The sequence below is a fragment of the Apus apus genome, chromosome 9 (genome assembly GCF_020740795.1).
Source record: "Apus apus isolate bApuApu2 chromosome 9, bApuApu2.pri.cur, whole genome shotgun sequence".
In the NCBI taxonomy this organism is placed as follows: Eukaryota; Metazoa; Chordata; class Aves; order Apodiformes; family Apodidae; genus Apus; species Apus apus.
In genome coordinates this window covers 17,530,281-17,550,000 of record NC_067290.1, presented here as the reverse complement: position 1 = coordinate 17,550,000, position 19,720 = coordinate 17,530,281, and the positions used below count along the sequence as shown (strand labels likewise).

Sequence of the window (19,720 nt, the reverse complement as noted above, 5' to 3'; positions counted from 1 at the left end):
CCATTTCCCTTCTATCCCTTCACGATGGTAATCATGGCTGCCACCCGTGGGATCATTGCCATTGGAAGCTCACTTCAGGTCAGCAGTCCTGGAAGTGACATTACTGAAGGAGCTCCTCTAGCTTCGTACCTCGGTCTTAAGTAATGAAGGAAAGAAATAAATGGTGTGCTAAATCCACATCTTTAAGGGGAGGAAGGGATTGCCAGGAGCATTTGCCTATGGCAAAATGATAGGAAGAGATGCATGCAACCTGCAGGCAGGCTGTGGCTGGGGGAGCAGGGGAAACACGGGTGTTTGTGTTGACATGATGAAGCTGCAGCTGGACCCAGGGCTTCTCACGCTGCTCGTGAGGCCTGTGGCTCAGGCCAGATGTTTTGCCAAAGCAACTTGACTAATAGCTGGACACATCAAAAAGCAGGAGATTAGCATCTCTGTAATTTAAAGTATTTTCCTCCCTCCTCTCCCCTGAGTATACTGATGTTTAAGGCTGCCAGAAAGTGCCTATAGTCTTGCCTTTTAAGTCAAAAGTGTATGAGAAGGATGGTTTTAGATACCTTAGATAACCAGCTTGCTGTATGGTGGGTACATCGCATTGCCTTAGCTGTTCCATATGCAGATATTATGCCCATTTGGTGAGTAAGTGTCAGTGGAGCTGCTTGAACACGGATTTTTATTACTGCTTGTTGCAGTCAGAACTTTGTACTCTCATCTTCCAAACCCACATTTCATCCAGCAAGCCCTTAAAGGCTTGTGAGACCATCACCTTTGCATATTTTGTCTGCAAAGTCTTTGCGCGTAGTTCTGTGTGCCAAAAGCCGCATACTCTGTTTTCCTAAAAATTACGTTCAGGTTGCCAAAAAAATTCGATGGGAACTTGCAATTTCGAGTTACAAGTTCACACGCCAACTGCGACAGAAGAGCCGACGTGCGAGGTTTTACAGAACCCTCCATGTCTCCTTTCCGGCTGAGCCTTAATCTGTGCTCCCGCCGGTGTCGTGTGTGCAGGCAGCCTGAGCAGGCTCTGGGGCTGGCGGCTCCTTCCAGCGTGTGGGCAGCCCGGGAGGAGCAGGCAAATGGCAAGGAAAGGAAAAAAAAGAGAAAGGAGATCAAGATGCATACTCAGATGTGTGAAGTCATTCCAGCCCTGCCTTGACAGATGGGGAATGGGGTTAGCTTGGTCTTTGGAAAAAATAGAAGTTGGGCAACGAGAAGGGAGCGGAGCACCAGCAGAGCAGGTCATCCTTTGTAAAATGGTCTGTCTTTCTGTGTATTTATTAAGTTCTGAAGCAACAGCTACAAGAGATTCCTTTGCTGCTGCTCATGCTCCCCTCAATTCTATAAAATGAGTCTTCATCCAGGCTTAAACCAGGACACATGTCTTAATTTTACATGCTCAAAATATATTAGTATTTAACTTCATTTCATTTTTTAAAGTCTTCAGTGGTTGCATGTTTGACATGGTTTTGTTATCCTAGATGTTATGTTATGATCTGGCACACAGAGCATTAATTCCTTTATCAGCTCTATTTCCTTTACAGTTGTTCATTTAATTGAGCTCCTCTGTGTATTTCACAAAACAAGATGCATTCATTACAGCTTGCAGGCCTCAGATAGTATTGTAACATGTTGCAGAAAAACAGCACTTCTGTAGATAGTTGTGGAAGTTTGGGGGCTTGGTTAATTTTTCAACTGATGGGAGGAAACAGTAGCAGAATTCTTGCATGCATAATCAGTAGGAACTTTCCAGAAGCTCTTTATTCTTGGTATTTTCTTTTAAAGCTGTGTTTACTCTAAGAATTCGGCTGAGGCAGTTGAAATATGTGGCTGCAGTGTAGAACAAAATAGACTGTATGTTTTGTTACTCTCCTTGTTCTGCTTTGACTTGTGCAAACAGTTTTAATCCAAAGGAAGAGATCATATAGTCTGTGGCTGCGGTGTCGTACAATCCAGTTTAGGGTGCAAATTACCCTCTTACAGTATATCCTGGCATTGAGTAGTCTTGTCTTGAGTAGAGCGTAAATAGCGTGTATCCCTCTCGTTCAGAAGCCCTTGGAGCAGGAAGCTGTCTGCCTTAGCTCTGCAGTGTTCTGGAGCTGGCACATCTGTGTGACCATGCACTTGCATGTGGCTGGAGGAGTTCAGATACTGTCTTCAGTGCAGATTTGGAACATTAGACACACATTTCTAGTTGTAAACAGCCCCTGCATATGCTGCTGGGGATTCAACACCAGAAAAGCTATTTCCTGAAGCACAGAGCATTTGGCAGTCATGGAGACCCTTCCAGTCCAGGGCCAAAGCCCTTGTTTTAGAAAGGTCATGGGGCCATGGCACTGCTTTTTGGGGGACTGTTGCATTGGCATCATATATGGAGGAGGCATGGGCAACCACAGGAACACTCAAGATTGGACACTGTTGTTGAGTGAGGCAAGCTGGAGATACTGGTTTGGAGGCCAGTTGCTCCTCTCTGTTATTGTTTCTCCATCTTCACCTCCGATGGTGACTTAGAAACGGACATTGCTCATCAGCTGTGGGTGAATGCACAAGAGGGATTAAGAACATGGTTTCTTGAGTCCTGACTCAAAAGTAGGCATATGTGCTTTTTTTGGTGAGTAGAAACAAATGGGTTTTGATGGAGCTTTTTTAGGGAGTTTTCTCAGGCACAAGATGAAATTTTGAGGTGGAAAAAATTCACACTTTCTTCTTTTCCTCTTCTATTGGGCCAGTGTGGTGAGGACCAACTGTATTTTTGGGTGTTGGGATCCATGTTGAGCATGTGGCTGTTGAGGAACATGTGCAGTACCTACACGTCTCCTGCACAGAAGTGTGGTGGGGTGGGATCCTTACTCTTGTCCCAGACAGGAGCTGTTCTGGGAAAGAAAGCATCAAGACAAAACTGGGGAGGAAAGCATCTCTTCTGTCACACTTAGACTGTTCTGACTGGTACTAAACCTGTACCTTGGGTACTTCCATTGCGTGTGTGTGAGCTTACACACCAGTGTTCGTGGGCACATGGATGATTTCTCTCCTGCATCCTGCTGTCCTAGCTGTAATGTGGTAGGCCAAGTCAAGTCAGCTTAGTATATGTTTCCACAAAAGCTTAGCTAAGTGCATTTTTCTTATTGTGTTATGGGGCTGATTCTTGAGGGGGGGTTAGATGCCCTCAGTTGTGGGTGCTCAGCATTTTTACAAGTCACCCTACTTAGAAGTTGGTGGTTACATGTTTTTTAATGCGGAAAAAACATTTTTCCATTCGCTTCTCCATAAACTGAAACCACTAAAGAGCCCTTGGTTAGTTTTCCACACACAAGCACACACTGAAGGGAGCAAGAGAGGGACTGCAGGTCTTAGAAGGTTTTAAGTGTGTGGAAACAAGGAGTCCTAATGAAGTTGGTTTTGCAACTTAATTGTAGTGGGTGTGCCTTTGTTTGCAAAAAGAAATGAAAGTGCTGGAGGCCGAAGTGCTTTTTCTAATCCACAGAATAGCAACAAGAGCAGTAGGAACTTCCCTGGCCAGTTTTGCTAAGATGCCCAAGACCTGCAAGTCCCTGCAGATCTTTGGCACTCTGCTCACTGGGACCCTTCCCATGGACTTTGAGCCATCCATCCTTGCATTGCTCTCCAGAAATAGAATGTTTTGCATGGTGGCCTTTGCTTGGGTTCCCAAGGGCCCTTCTTAAAAGGTTAGTTGTTCATGCCGTGGGCTTACTGCATTTGGGGAAGCCAACGTGTCTTTTCCAATGGTTTTGAGATTTATGACTTGCTCCCTGAGTGGAGGTGCAAACCTCCATGTAGCATTAAGGCTATTGAAGGCAAGGGGCTTGTTCCTGCTAGCAAGCTGTCTTGGACCCCTTTGGAGGGGTCCGTGAACCCCTTTGGATCTGGTGGCTGGGGACTAAACCCACTGCTGCCTTCTGCTTCAGCCTTCTCAGCTACCACTGCCCCAGAGAAACACAATCCATTTTAAATAGATGCTGTTTGCAGCATCTTGGACTTGCTCTGTGAACATGAGAAATGTTAACATAAATTCTTTAAATAACATCTAGTAGTGTTGAATGCACAGAATTATAAAACGTTTTTATATTCTGAGACTCATTTGCATCTTCACATTAAAAACTGTGGTTTTCTTTTCAGGGAATGGTTGCAAGATCTGATTTGTTTTGAAATCAAAGTTAAATTTGTGTTCTTGCATTCCTCTTTGCCCTTCATTTGACAAATTTTTCTTGTTCCATAAATACAGAATTGTAAACAAGGGCTAATCCTTAGCAACAACCTGGAAAGTTAACATTTCTCTCCAGCTCCTTGTGTAATTAATTCAGACACTGAATATGATGTGATTTACACATAGTACTCCTAAGGCCAGGAGGTACTAATACCTTGTTAGAGAACTGAGGAAAAGAACATGCTTTTGTATTTGCCATATAACATAATTGCACTGCATTTTCTTTCATAAGAAGATGTTTAAATATGCTTTTTACTTCACATTTGAAAAATGGAAAGCTACTGCTTTTGCATTTGGCTGAAATTGTTTTAAATGTGTTTTCCCTCCTGCAGCAGTCAACATTGTCAAAACATTTTGCAAAGTAGATTTTAATAATATGGGTTAAGACCATCATTATATTAATTTAATTCTCAGTGTAGGTAAATTCATAAGATGCTTCCACTTTGTCATGAAAGTTTTTTCCCAGTAAACATAATCTGTTTTCCCTGTGCAGAAAAGAAAAAGATAATACAGACATCAAAAGGATAAATCCCTTGGGTTAAAATTGTTACAGTGTATCTTGAACAGTCTTTCTCTCATGGTCCATCCTTTAATTTTCATTTAATTTTGTTTTGTTCTGTTTATATTTGTTCAGGGAGTGTTTTTATAGTGTTAATCTATGTAAACCACATGCAGTTGAAAACTGCAACTCCCAAAAGGCTGTGATTAAAACATTATGGATGTGGCAAACCACAAATGCAAAAGTAAGTTTACATTTAGATTTTCTTCATAAAATATTTTATTCAAGTTTTGTAATACCTTGGTATCGTGGTCAGCATTGCCATAAAAATTCTGTGTTATATGGAATGATACAATCTGTGAAGCATTTCCCATTATGTAGACACCATGTCTTTAAATTATAGCAATTTCTTAAGATTTTAAAGCAAAATGAGCTCTTAGGAGTGTGATTAATAGCAGGGAATGAGGCTAACACTGGGTCATCAGTGGCACTCCATTACAAAAAAGGTTGGACTAATAAAAGCATCCATCTATTTGACCAATAAAGCATTTGAATGATATGCTTATAGTTTTTATCATACTGTAGTTACTTTGTACTGAATAAACTGTGATTTTACATGCTGGAAAAGGAGCGTGGAACAGGCAGCACAGTGAAGGTGAGAGCAGTTGCCTCGAGTAGGGAAATATCAGGACTTTTATGTGAAGCTTGATGTTTTCAGAAGCCTTCAGGTTGCAGCGTCTCAATTCTTGAAGCCGCTGTGAAATATCTAAATCCCCCGTGACCCGTGCCTGCCTGCCCACAGTCCTTCGGTGAGGCTGGCCCTCGCTGTCCTGCAGGGAGGGGAGAAAGGAGGGTATTGTGTGTAATCATTAATTCAGAGTTAAGTCCCCAGCAGCCCCAGACATCAGAAATACTCTGCTGAAGCACAGGAAATGGGGCAGCACTTCTGTTTTCCTGGTGTGCGGACGCCAACCCCGTCCTCGAGTCGCACCTTTCATCCTGCCTGCTATTATGCTGTCAACCTGATGTTTTAAAAAACACGAGGTTGCCTGAACAATGCTGCATTTGGCTTTTATTTAAATACCTTATTAGTAGGTTGTACTGATTTCATGGGTTTTAACCTCTTTTTTTTTTTTTTTTTTTTTTCCCCGTTTTCTTTTAATGCAACAAAAGGCTAAATATTTTCTGAAAAAAACCTGGAGGTTCTGGGCCAGCCATGGATGTCCAGGATTGTGCTGTGAAGAAAAGTGCCAAGTATTCTAAAACTTGTGAAAAAATTATGAGGGGGGAGGCTTCTGGCCAGCATGCTGTTTGCGCATGAAATAGCAAAGGAGGGGAGATTAATGCCAGGGCCAGCTGTGACCTTGGATGCTTCATATGTTTGAAACTGAGATTATTTTACTCAGTGTTTGGTGGTGCTGCTGATGCTCATCAGAAGGTAATGGTGAACCAGGTAGGGACCATGGTGCAGCTGGGAGAAAAAAGGACTCATGGTGTAAACCACGACTACATCCTCTATCCCCATCCAACTAGTACAGTGTCTTAAAGGGCTTATTTTACATAGGAGAGGGATGAAGAGACTTCTAGAGGTCACATGCAGGGATTGTGGCAAGGCAGGAATGTAACCCGCAGCCCTGGATTAACCCCTACTGATAGGACCATCCAGCTTCTCTCCTTGTGCTTCACATCTCTCCTGAAATCCACATTCAGGATGGAGGAGTTGCAAAATGTTCCTTGGAGGAGCATTGTGGTGGGCAACTTCTTGAGGATTATGGAGATGACAGGAAAGGAAAGTCTTTCTGGAAGGTGGCAAAACCAGGGGACTTCCTTGAGCACCTTGAGGACTAATGCCATAGTGTCTTGGGCCCAGCATATGGACATTGGGTGGGGAGCAGCTGGGGGCCAGAGGTTCAGTTGTGAGAAGAACACCTCAGAGGGCCTTCTGGCACCCCTTGGGTTTCAAAAAAGAGCTGGGGACATCTGCAGAGGTCGCAAAATGGCGACGGGAGGCAGAAGCATGAGAGTTGAGGATGGGAGAGAGACAAGACCGTGTCTTCCTGCTTCAGGCTGGCATGGCACTGAGAGCTGTGGGGCAGGGAGCTGCTGTGGGCACGGATGTGTGTGTGTCAAATCACACATGCACAAGGCCAAATTGTGTAGAAAACCCTAATTTGCTTGTTTGTTTTAGGGGAGAAATGAAAATTTTGCATCTCACCTTTTGCAGTTGCCATTTTTTTTAAAAAAAGATGTAAATAGATCTTTCACATCAGTGGTTTGGCTGGTAAATCTTGTTTTGTAAAACACTTTAAAGTGTTTTCAACTAGTTTCTTTACCCTTTGTCAGAGCAGATGCATGGCTGTGTGTTTTTTTCCCGTGGTGCCTGTTGTCTTGAGGTTGCAGAGCAAGACTGCAAAGGCTTTTTGTTTGTTGTTGTTGAAGGAGAGGAAAAAACCCTCAATCCACAGAAGAGTTAACAGGATTTCACTTGATCTGCTCGTTTATGCAATGAGTAATGCGAGGTTGGTAACAGCAAATTGTTGTTTATAAGCAAACATGGCACTGTGTAAACAAGAAGGCCTGGTCCCCAACTGGTTTGATTTCATGGTGGTCAGCAGCTGATGTATGTAACGTACAACCTTTCTGCTTCTCGAAATGTCAGAAGAATGACTATTTGTTTGTCTTGAGTTCTTCCCAGCTGTTTACTCTGTAATGCATTTGCCTCAACCTTGATTCCCTAAGAGTGGCCCCTTTCTCCTCCCTGCTCTGTTTACATTAGTCCTGCCCCGAGTGTCACCTATGAAATCTGTTGATTATTCCACCTGGTTAATGTTAAATTGCTCTTGCAAGATGATGTGTTTGTTCATAAACATAAATGCTGGGCCTCTTGTTTACTGTACCCATGGCAGCAATCAGTTATTAAACAAATATTGCTTTGTTTGCGGGTGTGAGCAGCAGTTTATCCTGCAAGGTCTGGAAAAAAACCTTTAAATGCTGGGATTTTGATAAAGGAGAAAAAGGGGAGCTTGTCCCTGGAATGTGGCTGAAACTCACTTTGGTTTGCTTTGCTTATCTTTAACTTGGGTGAAGGGGCTAGAAAGATTAGCAAGTTGTTTGGTTTTTCCAAGAGATTTCCTTAGTGTAATGATATCTATCCAGTTGTTTGCTCTTTTCGGAAGGGAGAGAGCACTCCTGCAAGCACAGCGGTGGGCGTCTGGTGGCTAGAAAATCCTGCATGGAGCAAACAAGGAGTTAGAAGGTCTAGGACAAAGATATAGGGCTATGAACCAGGTAATCACCCCCAAAGTACGGCCTTGCATTGTGCATCAGGGTTTGGTTGGGGGCTTTTTTGCTTTCCCTTTTTTCTCCTGTCTGGTTTGAATTGATGCATGTGCCCTCAATGGGGTTGGGAAATGCAAAGCTTTCGCTTTTATTTCTAAGGAGATCGGAGGAAAATCTGTTTTAGATGCAGAGCTGTTTGACTGGGGAGAAAATACCAGATTTAAAAATGTGCTCTGTGACTCCTCCTCCTGTGAGTGAGATGACAGAGCTACTTTTCTTCTTTTTATAACTGGAAAACTGCATTTACATCTGCTAATTTCTGTATTCTGGCTGTTTGCTTTTTGGTTTCTGGGAGTCCTAATTACAGAGAGCCATCCTGGCAGTTGTTGCTTTTGGGTTGTTTTGCAAATGAGCAAGAAAAACTCACTCATACCATCTTTGTTTTTCAAGATTATTGTTTGTTATTGTTTCTGAATGGGGCTTGGATTTCAAATGCCAGGCAGGACCTGTTAGCACTAACAGTAAATTGTTAGGGCTTCACACACAAAGGGAGTAAACCTCTTAGAGTGACCTTGAGAAAGAAATTTTAACTCTTGTTTTATGAAGGTGGTGTCTGTTCCTCTATATGTGAATCAAGCTGTTAAAATATCTTGAATACACATTTATAATAAGCTTTTGAAGGATAAAATTACATAATTGTCCTTGTCATCCCTTTGAAAAGCAAGCAACAAAATCTGCATAAAAATCTGATAAATTGTATTCACTAGCTCACACCAGTGGTCCAAACTTACTGTTCTTTTTGCCTACTAGAGCAGTGTTGAGGCTGGGGGGGAAGCAGGAGGTTCCTGAAGTGTGTAAGTGGACAAGCTGGCCATTAGTTGACTCGTGTTACTGCCATGAATTAAAAACCTTGTGCATTAAACCAAGCGAGAATAGTGAAGTGAAAATTGTATTGTGCAGAAGTATTACGAAGTTGCACCTGTCTTTGAGGTGGTTTTTGACTTCTGGAGGCTGGTGGAGTTCAGAAACATTTTCATGGAGGTATGCATGAAGGGTGGGAGTCTAATTCATCTACAGCCAGCACTTGGTCTTGCCAGGTTTGATATCGCCTTATTGTAGTGGTGCTGCTGCTGTCTAGCATAAACTAACCATATTTACTAAATGCAACTTGGGCCTTTTATTTAGTAGAATAGTTGCCTGTTTCTCTGTGAGAGTTTGTTGCAAGCTCTGAGCAGGGTGCATACAAACAAGTAAGTGCTGGGCTGTGAGAACAGCTCTGCAGTTTCTGTTCCTGTTTGACATGAAACCGCTTCTGCGCCCAGGCTGGGATGAGCAGGTGGGTACATCCCAAGGGACGTGGGCACCCAGGCAGCTCTGCAGCTGCCCTGTGCCTCACCCTGCTGCAGTTAAGTGTTCCTCCTTCTGGAGAAGCTTTTCTGCTAGTGCAGGTGGTGCTCATGTCCACATGGTAGCAGTCAGAGTTGTACAGTACAATGAAGTATGGTTTCTTGTTTGGTTTTGGGTTTTTTTGCCACCCCCAGTTCTTTTCCTTTGAAATAAACGATGATCCCAGTGATGGTAAGGGTGATTTCTGTCAGGCTCATGGCTGAAAGACAGCTCTCCCCAAGAGAGAGGAAGGAACCTCACTCTGCCGATGGTGGTATGTAAATGATTACATCATATTTCCCAGTCGCTTGGAAGTGGCCCAGCTCTAGAGGTTTTATGCAGCTATGGCATGAGCTTCATGCTGAATATGGCTTTTAGTAGCTGTCAAGCTGAGAGGCATAGATTGAGATAGAGCTGGGTTTGCAGAGGGGGTTTGTTTATCCAAGGTGAGACTGGGAATAACTTGTCTGGCTGTGTAAAATGAAGGAAGGATGCCGAGTTGTCCATTGTCTCTGCAGAACACTTTGGGCCTTATTGCATGGAGTGAGAGCTGTTACCTTCACAGCTTGGTATATTTTGGTGCACTAGCTTTTCATGAGGACCAGCTCTGGCTCTTTTGAGCAGAGCAAATGGCAACCTTTTCATGTCTCAATTTCACGTTTCAATTAATTTTCATTTGGTTTGTTTGTTCTCTGCTTTTACTGTTTGTGGTCAGCAACACCCTCAGCAGAAGAGATTTCCTTAGGGTTAAGGCCCTGACTGCTTCTCCAGGAAGTTAAGTTGCTTGGCCATGATTTCACAATAAGTCAGTGTGGCACATGTGGGATCAGGCTCCTCACCCTCCTTCCCATCTCCTCACCACAGCTATCTTAAATTTCAGCTCCTGCACAGCATCAGTCAGCCTTTCACTGAGCTGCTTCCAAAGGATTTCAGGTTCCCATGGCCCTAACAATACATGCTGCTGCTGGACAGAAGTAACCCAGGCAGTGCAAGCCATGCATGCAGCATGTGAAAAAGTCACGGTATACAGTTAAATAAATAAGAAGTCATGGCAGCCTGTACCTAGACAGGAGCAGGTGAAGCTGCTACTCAGGAGACTTGAGGGTGGCAAGTGGACATAAACGCTAATAGAGGTTTGTTCACCTTCTCACTGATGTGACCTCCAGGAAGGACGTAAGGCAATCTTCTCCCATTGGCCAAGATGTGTTCCAGCACCTTTGGAAAGCTCTGGCTTTTCACTCACTGCATTGAGTTACAGCTTCATGTTTTCCTCCTCCTTGTTCCTTTTTTACCTCCTTCCGCACAGCTCCATCTCACCAAGTAGCTGTTTCCCCAGTGCTGGGAAGGCAGGGAAGGGGAGCAGCCCCATGTGAGCCAGGTGCCAGGGCTGCAGGTCAGCTGGTGGAGATGCTCTGAGAGCAGTGTGATTTGTTTCCCTTCCCTGAGGACACTCAGCAGATCACCTCTGCCATGTGCTCAACCTCTGCCGATCCACAGCCTGGGACGGGTCCAGGGAGAGCAGAGTGCCAGGGCTGTGCTGGTGTCAGGAGGTAAAGCTGAGGATGCACTGTAGATAATCCCATTTCTTCTGGACCCTGTATTTCCTAAGCACTAAATGAAATTTCAGATTTTAGATACGTCTAGACATATACAGTGCACGATAAAGTTGATAATGCATTAATCATTTTTAACAACAGGTAATATGCATAATTTATGGTGTTACAGTGCTATCTTTTTTGATATTTATGATGGATAATGCTCAGTTTTTGCCCTCATATTACTGCTTTAAATTATACCACAAGAAAATTAATGAGAAAGTAGATTTATGGGTTTCATTTGTTTGTCAATTCGGAAATTAATTGGGTGTTAATTTTAGCCGTCCCTCATCAGACCAGGTCTTTAGTATGTGTGCATTACTTTGCATTCATTGAAGCCTACCTCCCATTTACTGTGGGTCACTAGCTTTGCATACATTAAAATAGCCCTCAGGCTCATTCTCTTGATTACTTTTTGAACTGCCATGCATTAGAAAATTTACGCCTTTCTGTTATAATTATGAAAATTCGCCATTGGAAGATGGTGCTTGCATAACAGCAAGTACACAGTCCTGCTCAGTGATATAAGATCATATAGCAAATCCCAATATGTTTTTTTGTTCTAATCCTAGAAAATAGCGCTCTCGACAATCTTTGTTGTGCGAGTTTCATCCTTTGAAATTTCAAGGATCCATTTTAATGCATTGAATTACCTCTTTAAGCTGAGGAAATATCAAAGGATTTCACCTCGTCGCTGTCTCTTTGTTTCCTCTTTCCACACATCCCATGCGTGTTTCTCCCTTGCCTTGCTCCAGGTTTGCTTCTCCTCCTCCAAATGCCGCTGTCAGATGTGACTCAGCATCGCTTTCCAGGACAGCACAGCCTGACTTGCTCTGTTCCTATTTTGGTTGATTCTTAAAGATCATCCTTAATTGCTCTTTGAATCCCCTTCTCCTTTCTCATACTCCTGCACAATTCAGCAACCACCAGTAGTGTGTAGGCAAGTGGCCTTCAAAGGGATAAGCATGAAGTTTTATCCAAAAAGTACCCTAATGTACTGACAGTTGATCTATAGTTAGTTAGTACATAATTATACCTAAAATACACCCTGTCAGCAGGATAAATGACGGCTACTGAAAACTAAAAGCATGACGGGTATTCACCCATCTGCAATGATGAGAGCAGAGGGATTTGTAAGTTGAGAAAGGCTGGTGAGTTCAGCGTGCTCTGATTTAGTTAAATCATGCCATATGTTGGGATGGCTCTTTCTAATAGTCGAGCTAACCACAAACACAGGCAGAGAGAAGTCATCGGGTCCACCTGGCTAGTCTGGACTCCCCTCCCCGGCATTATTTCTGTACTTAGCGTGGTGGCAGCCCTCGAGCTGCTCATGTGAAGCTGGCTGATTCACAGTTAATTGTGACATGGTGTAATTTAGTAAATGAGCAGCTGAACATCTGTACGCCTTCCCCCACAGTAGATCAAAGCCTCACCTTACACAAGGCTTTTAATTTCCACTAGTGAATCCTTTTTCTTTTACTGAACTCATGGATGGCAGGACGGTGCTGCTGGCTCCCTCACTGACCTAGGGCAAGGGTGTCAGCTGTGGGAGATGGGTGTTCTGGTATCAGCTGGAGACCATCAAAACATGGTCCTGGAGAAATTCAGAAAATTCAGAAGTAGTGGTGGGATGTGGAGCTCAAGGCACTTCCCCCCACTGGGTACTTGCTTCAAAGATACCGGGACTGGAAGAGACCACCTGTGAGCTGGGAAAGCCATCGTGGTCCTTGGTGCTGGTACTGGGCAGCACTGGGACTGCCTCTGCCTTCCTTTGTACCTGTGCTGGGGTAAGAAGCAGCTTTGCTGGTGCTTTGTTTGTTACCTTCTGTGTTCTGGGGAATGTTCCATTTTCAAGAGGTGAATTCCTGCCTTTACAGTGTTGTGTTGTCACAAAAAGCTTCCAAACACTGTTTGGATTTCTTTATAATTCTACAGAGAAATGCTCTAAACTTAGTCCTGGGCTTGCTTTGGGGAACTGCTTGCAAGAAATTGGTAACTTGTTTACTTATAAACCAGGCATGTATGGATAGCATGTCTGCTGGATAACATAAGACTAGATCTTGTCATTTGATCACTTACTTGAAACCAATTTTGCCATTAATTCTTCTGTCTACAAAAGTAGAAATATTTTTGTATCTGTGTTGTCTTTAATTTACATATCCTTTCATGGCTGGGCCAAGTTCTTTAAGGGCATTTATTCTGCTTCATATAAATAATTGATCAGCCAAGTTAATTTACTTCTGCCTGACTTGGTCAACCTTAATTAACTGCCCTGAAATAAAGACTGAACTTTTTGTTAGCTTAAAATCTTTCAGAAATGTGACATAGAAGGGCTGTATTATGACAACATTTTTACTCTAGCATTCTTCCCAGGGGACAGAAATGTCGAGTGATCTGTATGTGCATGTATATATGTATATATTTCTAAACACTTCCAAGTACTAATAGCTGAAGTAAACCCATCAGCTTTGGAAGCTTAAATCAGGACACTTTGAAACATGCAGGCTACGTTCTGAGCGTGTACTCCAGGCTGAGTCTGGATCCATACTGAAAGAAAGATTCTAAGGCCCAGAAGACCCCAGGGATGTGGGGTCTTCTTTTAAAGTGGTGAGATGCTTAAAGATGCAGGCTGTTGTTTATTCAGGACTCTTAAAAATGTCTTGCCAGATGCCTTCTTGTAGGGCAAGGCATCTAAATACATCAGAATATCAGTCCCTTAGTCTTTCAGACTTGCAGCAGGTCCTTATTCTGTTGGGTGCTTCAGTCAGTAAATCCTCCCTCCTGCTGACATTAAACAGTGCTGTTTAGTCTTTAGAAACTATACTAGTAGAATTGCAGAAATTGCACACTTCAGTGCCCACCTCCTGCCTGTTAATCTCCATGCTAAACATTGCTCATCTGAATCGTCCAGTGGAGCTGAGAGATGTGTCTGCAGCACCTGCTCTTTATGCTGTTATGGACTTTTTGAAAAATGGACGTTTTCAAAATTAGATTCCTTGAGGTTCTGTCTTTTTAGTTCAAACACTGACACTGGAGTCCTCAGGTCATTTTGATTCAGCCAAAATTCACATCTGATCTGTTGTTTGTTTGTTTGTTTCAATTTTGACCATGTTGTCAAGAAATTAGCTGTCCCCTACTTCTGTCCCAGTCATCTGGAAAATGATCAGCTGTTGTTTTCTATTGTCAGAGTGCCTTGCTTTGATTTCACTCCACTGAAATTTTCCACCATTACCTTGATTATAACATTCCCAAGGAGATGGACCAAACTGTACGTCTTTGGCTTTATGGTGTTTGGCTGTTACAAAAGATTTTGTGCAGGTTGAGATTTGTTTTGTGAGAAGTTGGTCACTGTTGTGAGATTTTTTTAAACCAAGCTGACATTAAGTCATATAAGAACAGTTCTTTTGTTGTTTGCTCCTTAGGATAAGATTTAACAAGTTGTTGTTCACACTGCACCTTAGCTTTGGGCCCTTCCTAGGAGAAAAACGTCTTGTGTCACCTTTAATAATATTAAGAGTCATTTTCTGTCCCTCCTAACATGAAATATCATAGAAGTTTTATTTTAAAAAGCCAAACAACCTATACTTGTAAGACCCCATCTATTTTAAGCTGTATAAATACAGCTCTGATATGAGAGTCATTCTGCTTTGCAGATGGACGTGCTCTTTTGCCATTCAGTTTAAGTCAGAACATGGTACCTTTTATGTCATGGAAGCTTTTGTGGATTCCTGTGTTTCCTATAATAAATAATTACGTATAACAGCTTCCTCAGTGCTATTTTGGTTACTTGGGGTTGTGTTCAGAACAGAATCACAGCTTGTGGTACTAGACCTGAAGTTTCAGTTCAGTTCCCAGAGAACCTAATGACGTTGTATGAAGTCAACCTTGCTTTGCTTTTTCCTGCCACATTTTTGAATGACAGATTCACTAAACAGATTCTGTAAGGCTCACTCCTCTGTGTTGAGGAGAGACAATTATTCCAGTCATCCTCAGTGTTCTATCACCTCAGCTCATTTAGGTATGCTCAAAAAGATAATATTTATTCTTGCAGAAAACTCTTGCAGGTTGATTTTCATGACACAACACTTAATGATCAAACCAAATTGTGATTATTTATGCCAACTCACATTTGACTATAGTGAAGAAATAAACAATTTCATCTTTTCTTCCTTGAAAATCCTGTTTTCTGTTGGAGATATTTTAGCAAAGTGGACTTGTTTTGGATTGGTGTCCAGCTGAAGGTATATTGAAGTTGGCTGCCTGTGAATAGGTGTTTTTGCTAGGAGATGTTCACTTCTGCTTTAAAAACAATTTTTTTTGAAAGTCCGAGCATTGCCTTGGACTCTTTTGATGTTCTTTTTACTCTTTTGATGTTCTCTTTGCCAACTCCTATTTCCAGCTTCTTTTGCTTGACGATTGCTGCGTATGCTGGTGGCTGTGGTTTGTGGGGTGGGCACAGCCAGTGGAGGGGCTGGGACCAGCCCTGTGCAGCTCAGGTGTTAACTGGTTGGGTACTTTGAAAGGTGGAATGAAGCATGAAATTTGTCATGGAAAATGTTCTCAGGAACTCAGTGATCTTTCTGTGACCAAATACAATAACTAATCCATCTTTTTCGCAGTTCTACAGGTTGGAAAAATTGTAGCAATTTCTACTGTTGTTTCTCTCAGGAGCATTTTGTAATCCTAGAGAAAATAAATAATTTCTTGACCAGTTTGGCTGTGAATTATTTTCTGTGTTGTGGAGATAGTTTGCTCAGAAGTGCGAGTCCACAAATTGTGATCAGGCAGTGATAGATCTGCTCCTCAGTGGTGCACATAATTCTTGCTGCTGTCAGAGGCATCTTGGAGCTTTGGCTGTTGCTTTCTCTGACCCTCCTTAGTAGTTTATCCAGGTTCTTGCTTCCAGACAATTTGTTGCATCAGAAGTGTTGGAGAATGAAATGTATTTCTTTACTGCTTGGGCACTTTGGTTCTGGCATCTCTTTTCATCTTGGAATCAGCTGGAGGCACCTTCCACCATTTTTTGGTATGTCTTTCCTCCATCAGGTGTGGTCTATGTGGTGATGTTGTGCCACCCACCATTTGCCATCATGCATCACAGCAGTCAAAGGCATGAGTCTCTGCGTTTAACATGCTAAACCAGTCTTACAGGGTGGTCATCCTTGTTCAGATCTTCTGATGAGGTAAATTAATGTAACTGCCTATTTTCTCCATTTGAGGCTTAACCCCAAATTTGGATGGAAGCAGAAGAAAACTGCATCTGTTCTTTCTTTCTTGTTTACCTCTGGTTAAGACAGATGTGTCCTTTTTCATAATGTAACATGTAAGATTGCCGGGTGTACCTTTGAGTAACTGGTGAGCTGGCTGGAGAATCTTACTCCTGCCTCTTCTTCCGAAGCAACCTGTGTCATGCAGTTGCTGCCCAGTGTCTAATCCAGCCTTGCTTGTTAGGTGTAAACACTTACTTAAACCTTATAATGCTTGTGGGCTTTCCTTAGAGTGCCAAAAATGAAAAACACACCGCGCTCAGTCTGTGTCAGAGCAGGATCATGTTAAAACCCAAAAATGTTTGCTAGTGGCGTTGGGAAAGCTGCAGGTTTGTTTAGGGAGCTTTTACAAGAGGGTTGACAGAAGCTTTCTAATGAGTCCTCAAGCCCTTTTGTCCCTTTGCATAATTTGAACGTTTCACAGAACAGGTTGAAAGAAGTTTCAGTGGATCAGCTGAAAATTATTTAAATGTAATCAGAACGTTTGAATCCATCCAATCACTGTCTGTGTACTGGGGCAGCCATCAGACTGAGCAGATCCCATCATGGTTGGAGCAGGTCTGTCTAATGAGTGGTTCACCTGCCTGGGATGTGAGTCAGGGAGGAGCACCAGTGCTGGAGCCTGGTGGTGGCAAAGCCCCTGGTAGTCAGCTGCTTCCCAGTTACCACCTGTGGGTTATCAGCCATTGTGGAACATCTGAAGCTACCAACTGCATGAGAGGTCTGGTGGTGGTTTATGGGGTGGAGCCTACCTCTGCCATGGGGTCTGATGCTGAGAGTCACCCAGGGCCAGCAGGCACCCAGCAGCCAGGGCTGGAAGGGGGAATTGCTGTCTCCAGCCACTACCATGGGTGCGAGTTCCGAACTACACATGTGGAATTCCCAGGGAGAGTTTTCCCCCAGTACTTTCCCACTAGAATGCATTGTTTTCTCTCAGCCTTTCTGGTTGTTATTTTCCCTTATATGTTGAAAGGGAAAGGATCTTTCTTCATCCTTTTGAATCAGGGTAGTTACTGAATTCCAACAGGTTCTTCCTTAAATATAAAGCACCTTCCAAGGTGAACTACCTGCACAGAGGCATTTGGCTCACACCTGCACAGGAGGAGTTAGTATGGAGTAGGCAATGTGCTCGGAGCCTGCAGCTTGGCTTACCATACTCCCTTTTCCCAGGGAAAGGGTGAGAGGAGCAGCATGACAGGAGGGAAGGATGGGCTGGTAGAAGCAGAACAGGTTAATAGCTTGTAAATCCTGTAACTTGGGGCCTAGCAGGTGGAAATACCTATAAAACAACTCATCAAAAGATCTCAAAGGTTGTGCTTTGCAACTGAAAACTGACTTATGTACTCTGGGAGGGACTTGTGCACAAGTGCTGGGAGTTAGTTCCCAAAGACTTATGTGAATCCCAAGAGCTCTAGGATAAGATAGCAGGGACTCATCCTCATCCTTGTTGTGGGTCCCGTGACCCACAGCCAGGGACAGACATCGACCATGAGTCCAGAGCTATGCAGACTGCCTAGGAGTAGCTGTGACTACTAAGATGATGTTTACCCAAATAACACAGGAGGCTCTTCACCATGATGCTGTGGTGCATCCAAAGTTGGACCAAATCCATAGCCAAGAAACTGGCCGAAAAGACTTACTTTGTGAGCAGCTGAAGCACTTTGCCTCAGACAAAAACTGGTGGAGTCCAGCACATCCCAGATTTAGCCTAATTTGCTTCAGAGTCATAGAAGGTGCTAATTTGGCAATACCATGGTGTGAATGGAAACTGAAATAGTGAATGCTCTGCTTCGCCTGCCTGCCCCCACACACTGTAGATAAAGTTTTTTTGTATTGTCCATCATCTCTTGCAAAGAATGACTCATCTGTTTCAAAGGAAAGCATCCAGATGCAACTAGAGAAATTTAATTATGGATTCTGTGTCTTCGTTCAAAAATATTTTTTTTTCTCTAAGGGAAAAAAGATGTTGAGCAAATAACACTATATTTAGAACAGAACTAACTTACTAAAATTATAACTGTACCAACAGATAAATAAACCTAAACTAGTAGCATGAACCATTAATGAAAGATAAATCGTACGAGGGGAAATGACAAATGTTTACAGTTTTGGCAGGATTTAAAACAGGGCATGTCTCCTTATATACAGCAACTGTTTTAACAGCTGCTTTTTTTTTTTTTCCTTCCCTCCCCTAAATTATTTCAGGTTTTTGAGTCATGATGCAAGAATCTGGGACTGAGACAAAAAGTAACGGTTCAGCCATTCAGAATGGAGCGAGCGGTGGCAACCACTTACTAGAGTGCAGCCTGCGGGAAGTGAGATCAAACGGCGAGACACCTTCAGTTGAAATTGGGGCTGCAGATTTAGCACATCTTCAGCAACAGCAGGTACTGTAAGATGTATTCCAAGTTTCCTACTTACAGAAAAAGCATGAAGCACTTAACCCCCCCCTTCCCAAGCCCTTCATATTTGCCGGTCAGAGGATGCTTTTAGGACTTGCCTATGACATTTTGTACATGGGGGTTTTTTTTTGTCTGTAAAGGATTGCAGTCATGAAGGTGAAGGGAAACATCACTGGACTTTTCTTCTGGGGCTCTTTTTTAGTCATTCTCTGGAAATACCCAAAGATTAGGGCTTGCTTCTGTTGCCTGAATGTGTTGAGTCTGGTGGCAGTGATGGGGTGAGCTGCTGTATACAAGTAACTAGTTTCCAAAATATGTCACTGAGGGGAAAATACACTAATGTTAAGTTTTGTTTTTGCAACAAATTTTAATATAACCTAGCAACCTCTATCCCCAGAATGTTTTCTATTAGTGAGAGAGGCTGCAGAGGTATCTGCTGCCACAAACTGTGAGAATAAATAAATAAATATGGCCCGTGTCAGTACTCCTCAATTCAGAAGGTTCAGGACCAAATTGTTCGTTTTGCCTTTGTATTTAAATGAGTGTATTTTCTGGAAAGTGACCAAGTTCACCAGTGTAAATTATCTGCAAATAGGTTTTGACTTTTTCTTTTCCCTGATAAAATTTTGAAACCCTCCAAGGAAATTTTACACCAAGTGCAGGGCATGTATCATTAACATGTTTGGGAACAAAGGCTGCATCAGAGCTGTGGTGAATACATGTACGCCTAACCCTCACTTTCTCTAATGCAATAACCATTCTTAAAACCTTTTAAATAAGCAATTGGCAGCTGGTTAAAACTCCCCTAAGTGTACAGGGATCTTTTTAGGAGGTTATTGTGGAGAAGAAAAAACCTGCACTTGAAAACAAAGCAGACCGAAGGCTTGTGGAGAAGCAGGGGACCCCTTTGCCAACCTAGGACAGAAAGTTGCCATAATTAAACAAGTCAGAAAAATGGATGATACTAAATGCACAGACTTTGGTTGTTTGAATCATTTTCATCCTACAGGTTTTTACTTGAAGTGAGAATACCATCAGTGAGAAAATCACAGCCATGCTGAATTCATTACTGC

The 19,720-nt window shown here is 42.8% G+C and overlaps 1 protein-coding gene across 4 annotated transcripts in view; it reads left to right on the top strand.

Annotated features, from left to right (window-relative positions):
- The window catches only part of FOXP1 (forkhead box P1), a 380,894-nt gene that overhangs the window by 198,848 nt on the left and 162,326 nt on the right, over positions 1-19,720 (top strand). For 3 of the 4 annotated variants that reach the window (XM_051627372.1, XM_051627371.1, XM_051627369.1), the window contains exon 4: positions 18,451-18,632. In XM_051627372.1, coding sequence (XP_051483332.1) covers positions 18,462-18,632 — 171 coding nt within the window. In that variant the 5' untranslated portion in view covers positions 18,451-18,461. Of the gene's footprint in view, positions 1-7,893; positions 8,007-18,450; positions 18,633-19,720 lie in introns of those variants that run through there. The other variant, XM_051627370.1, reaches the window with a different exon arrangement.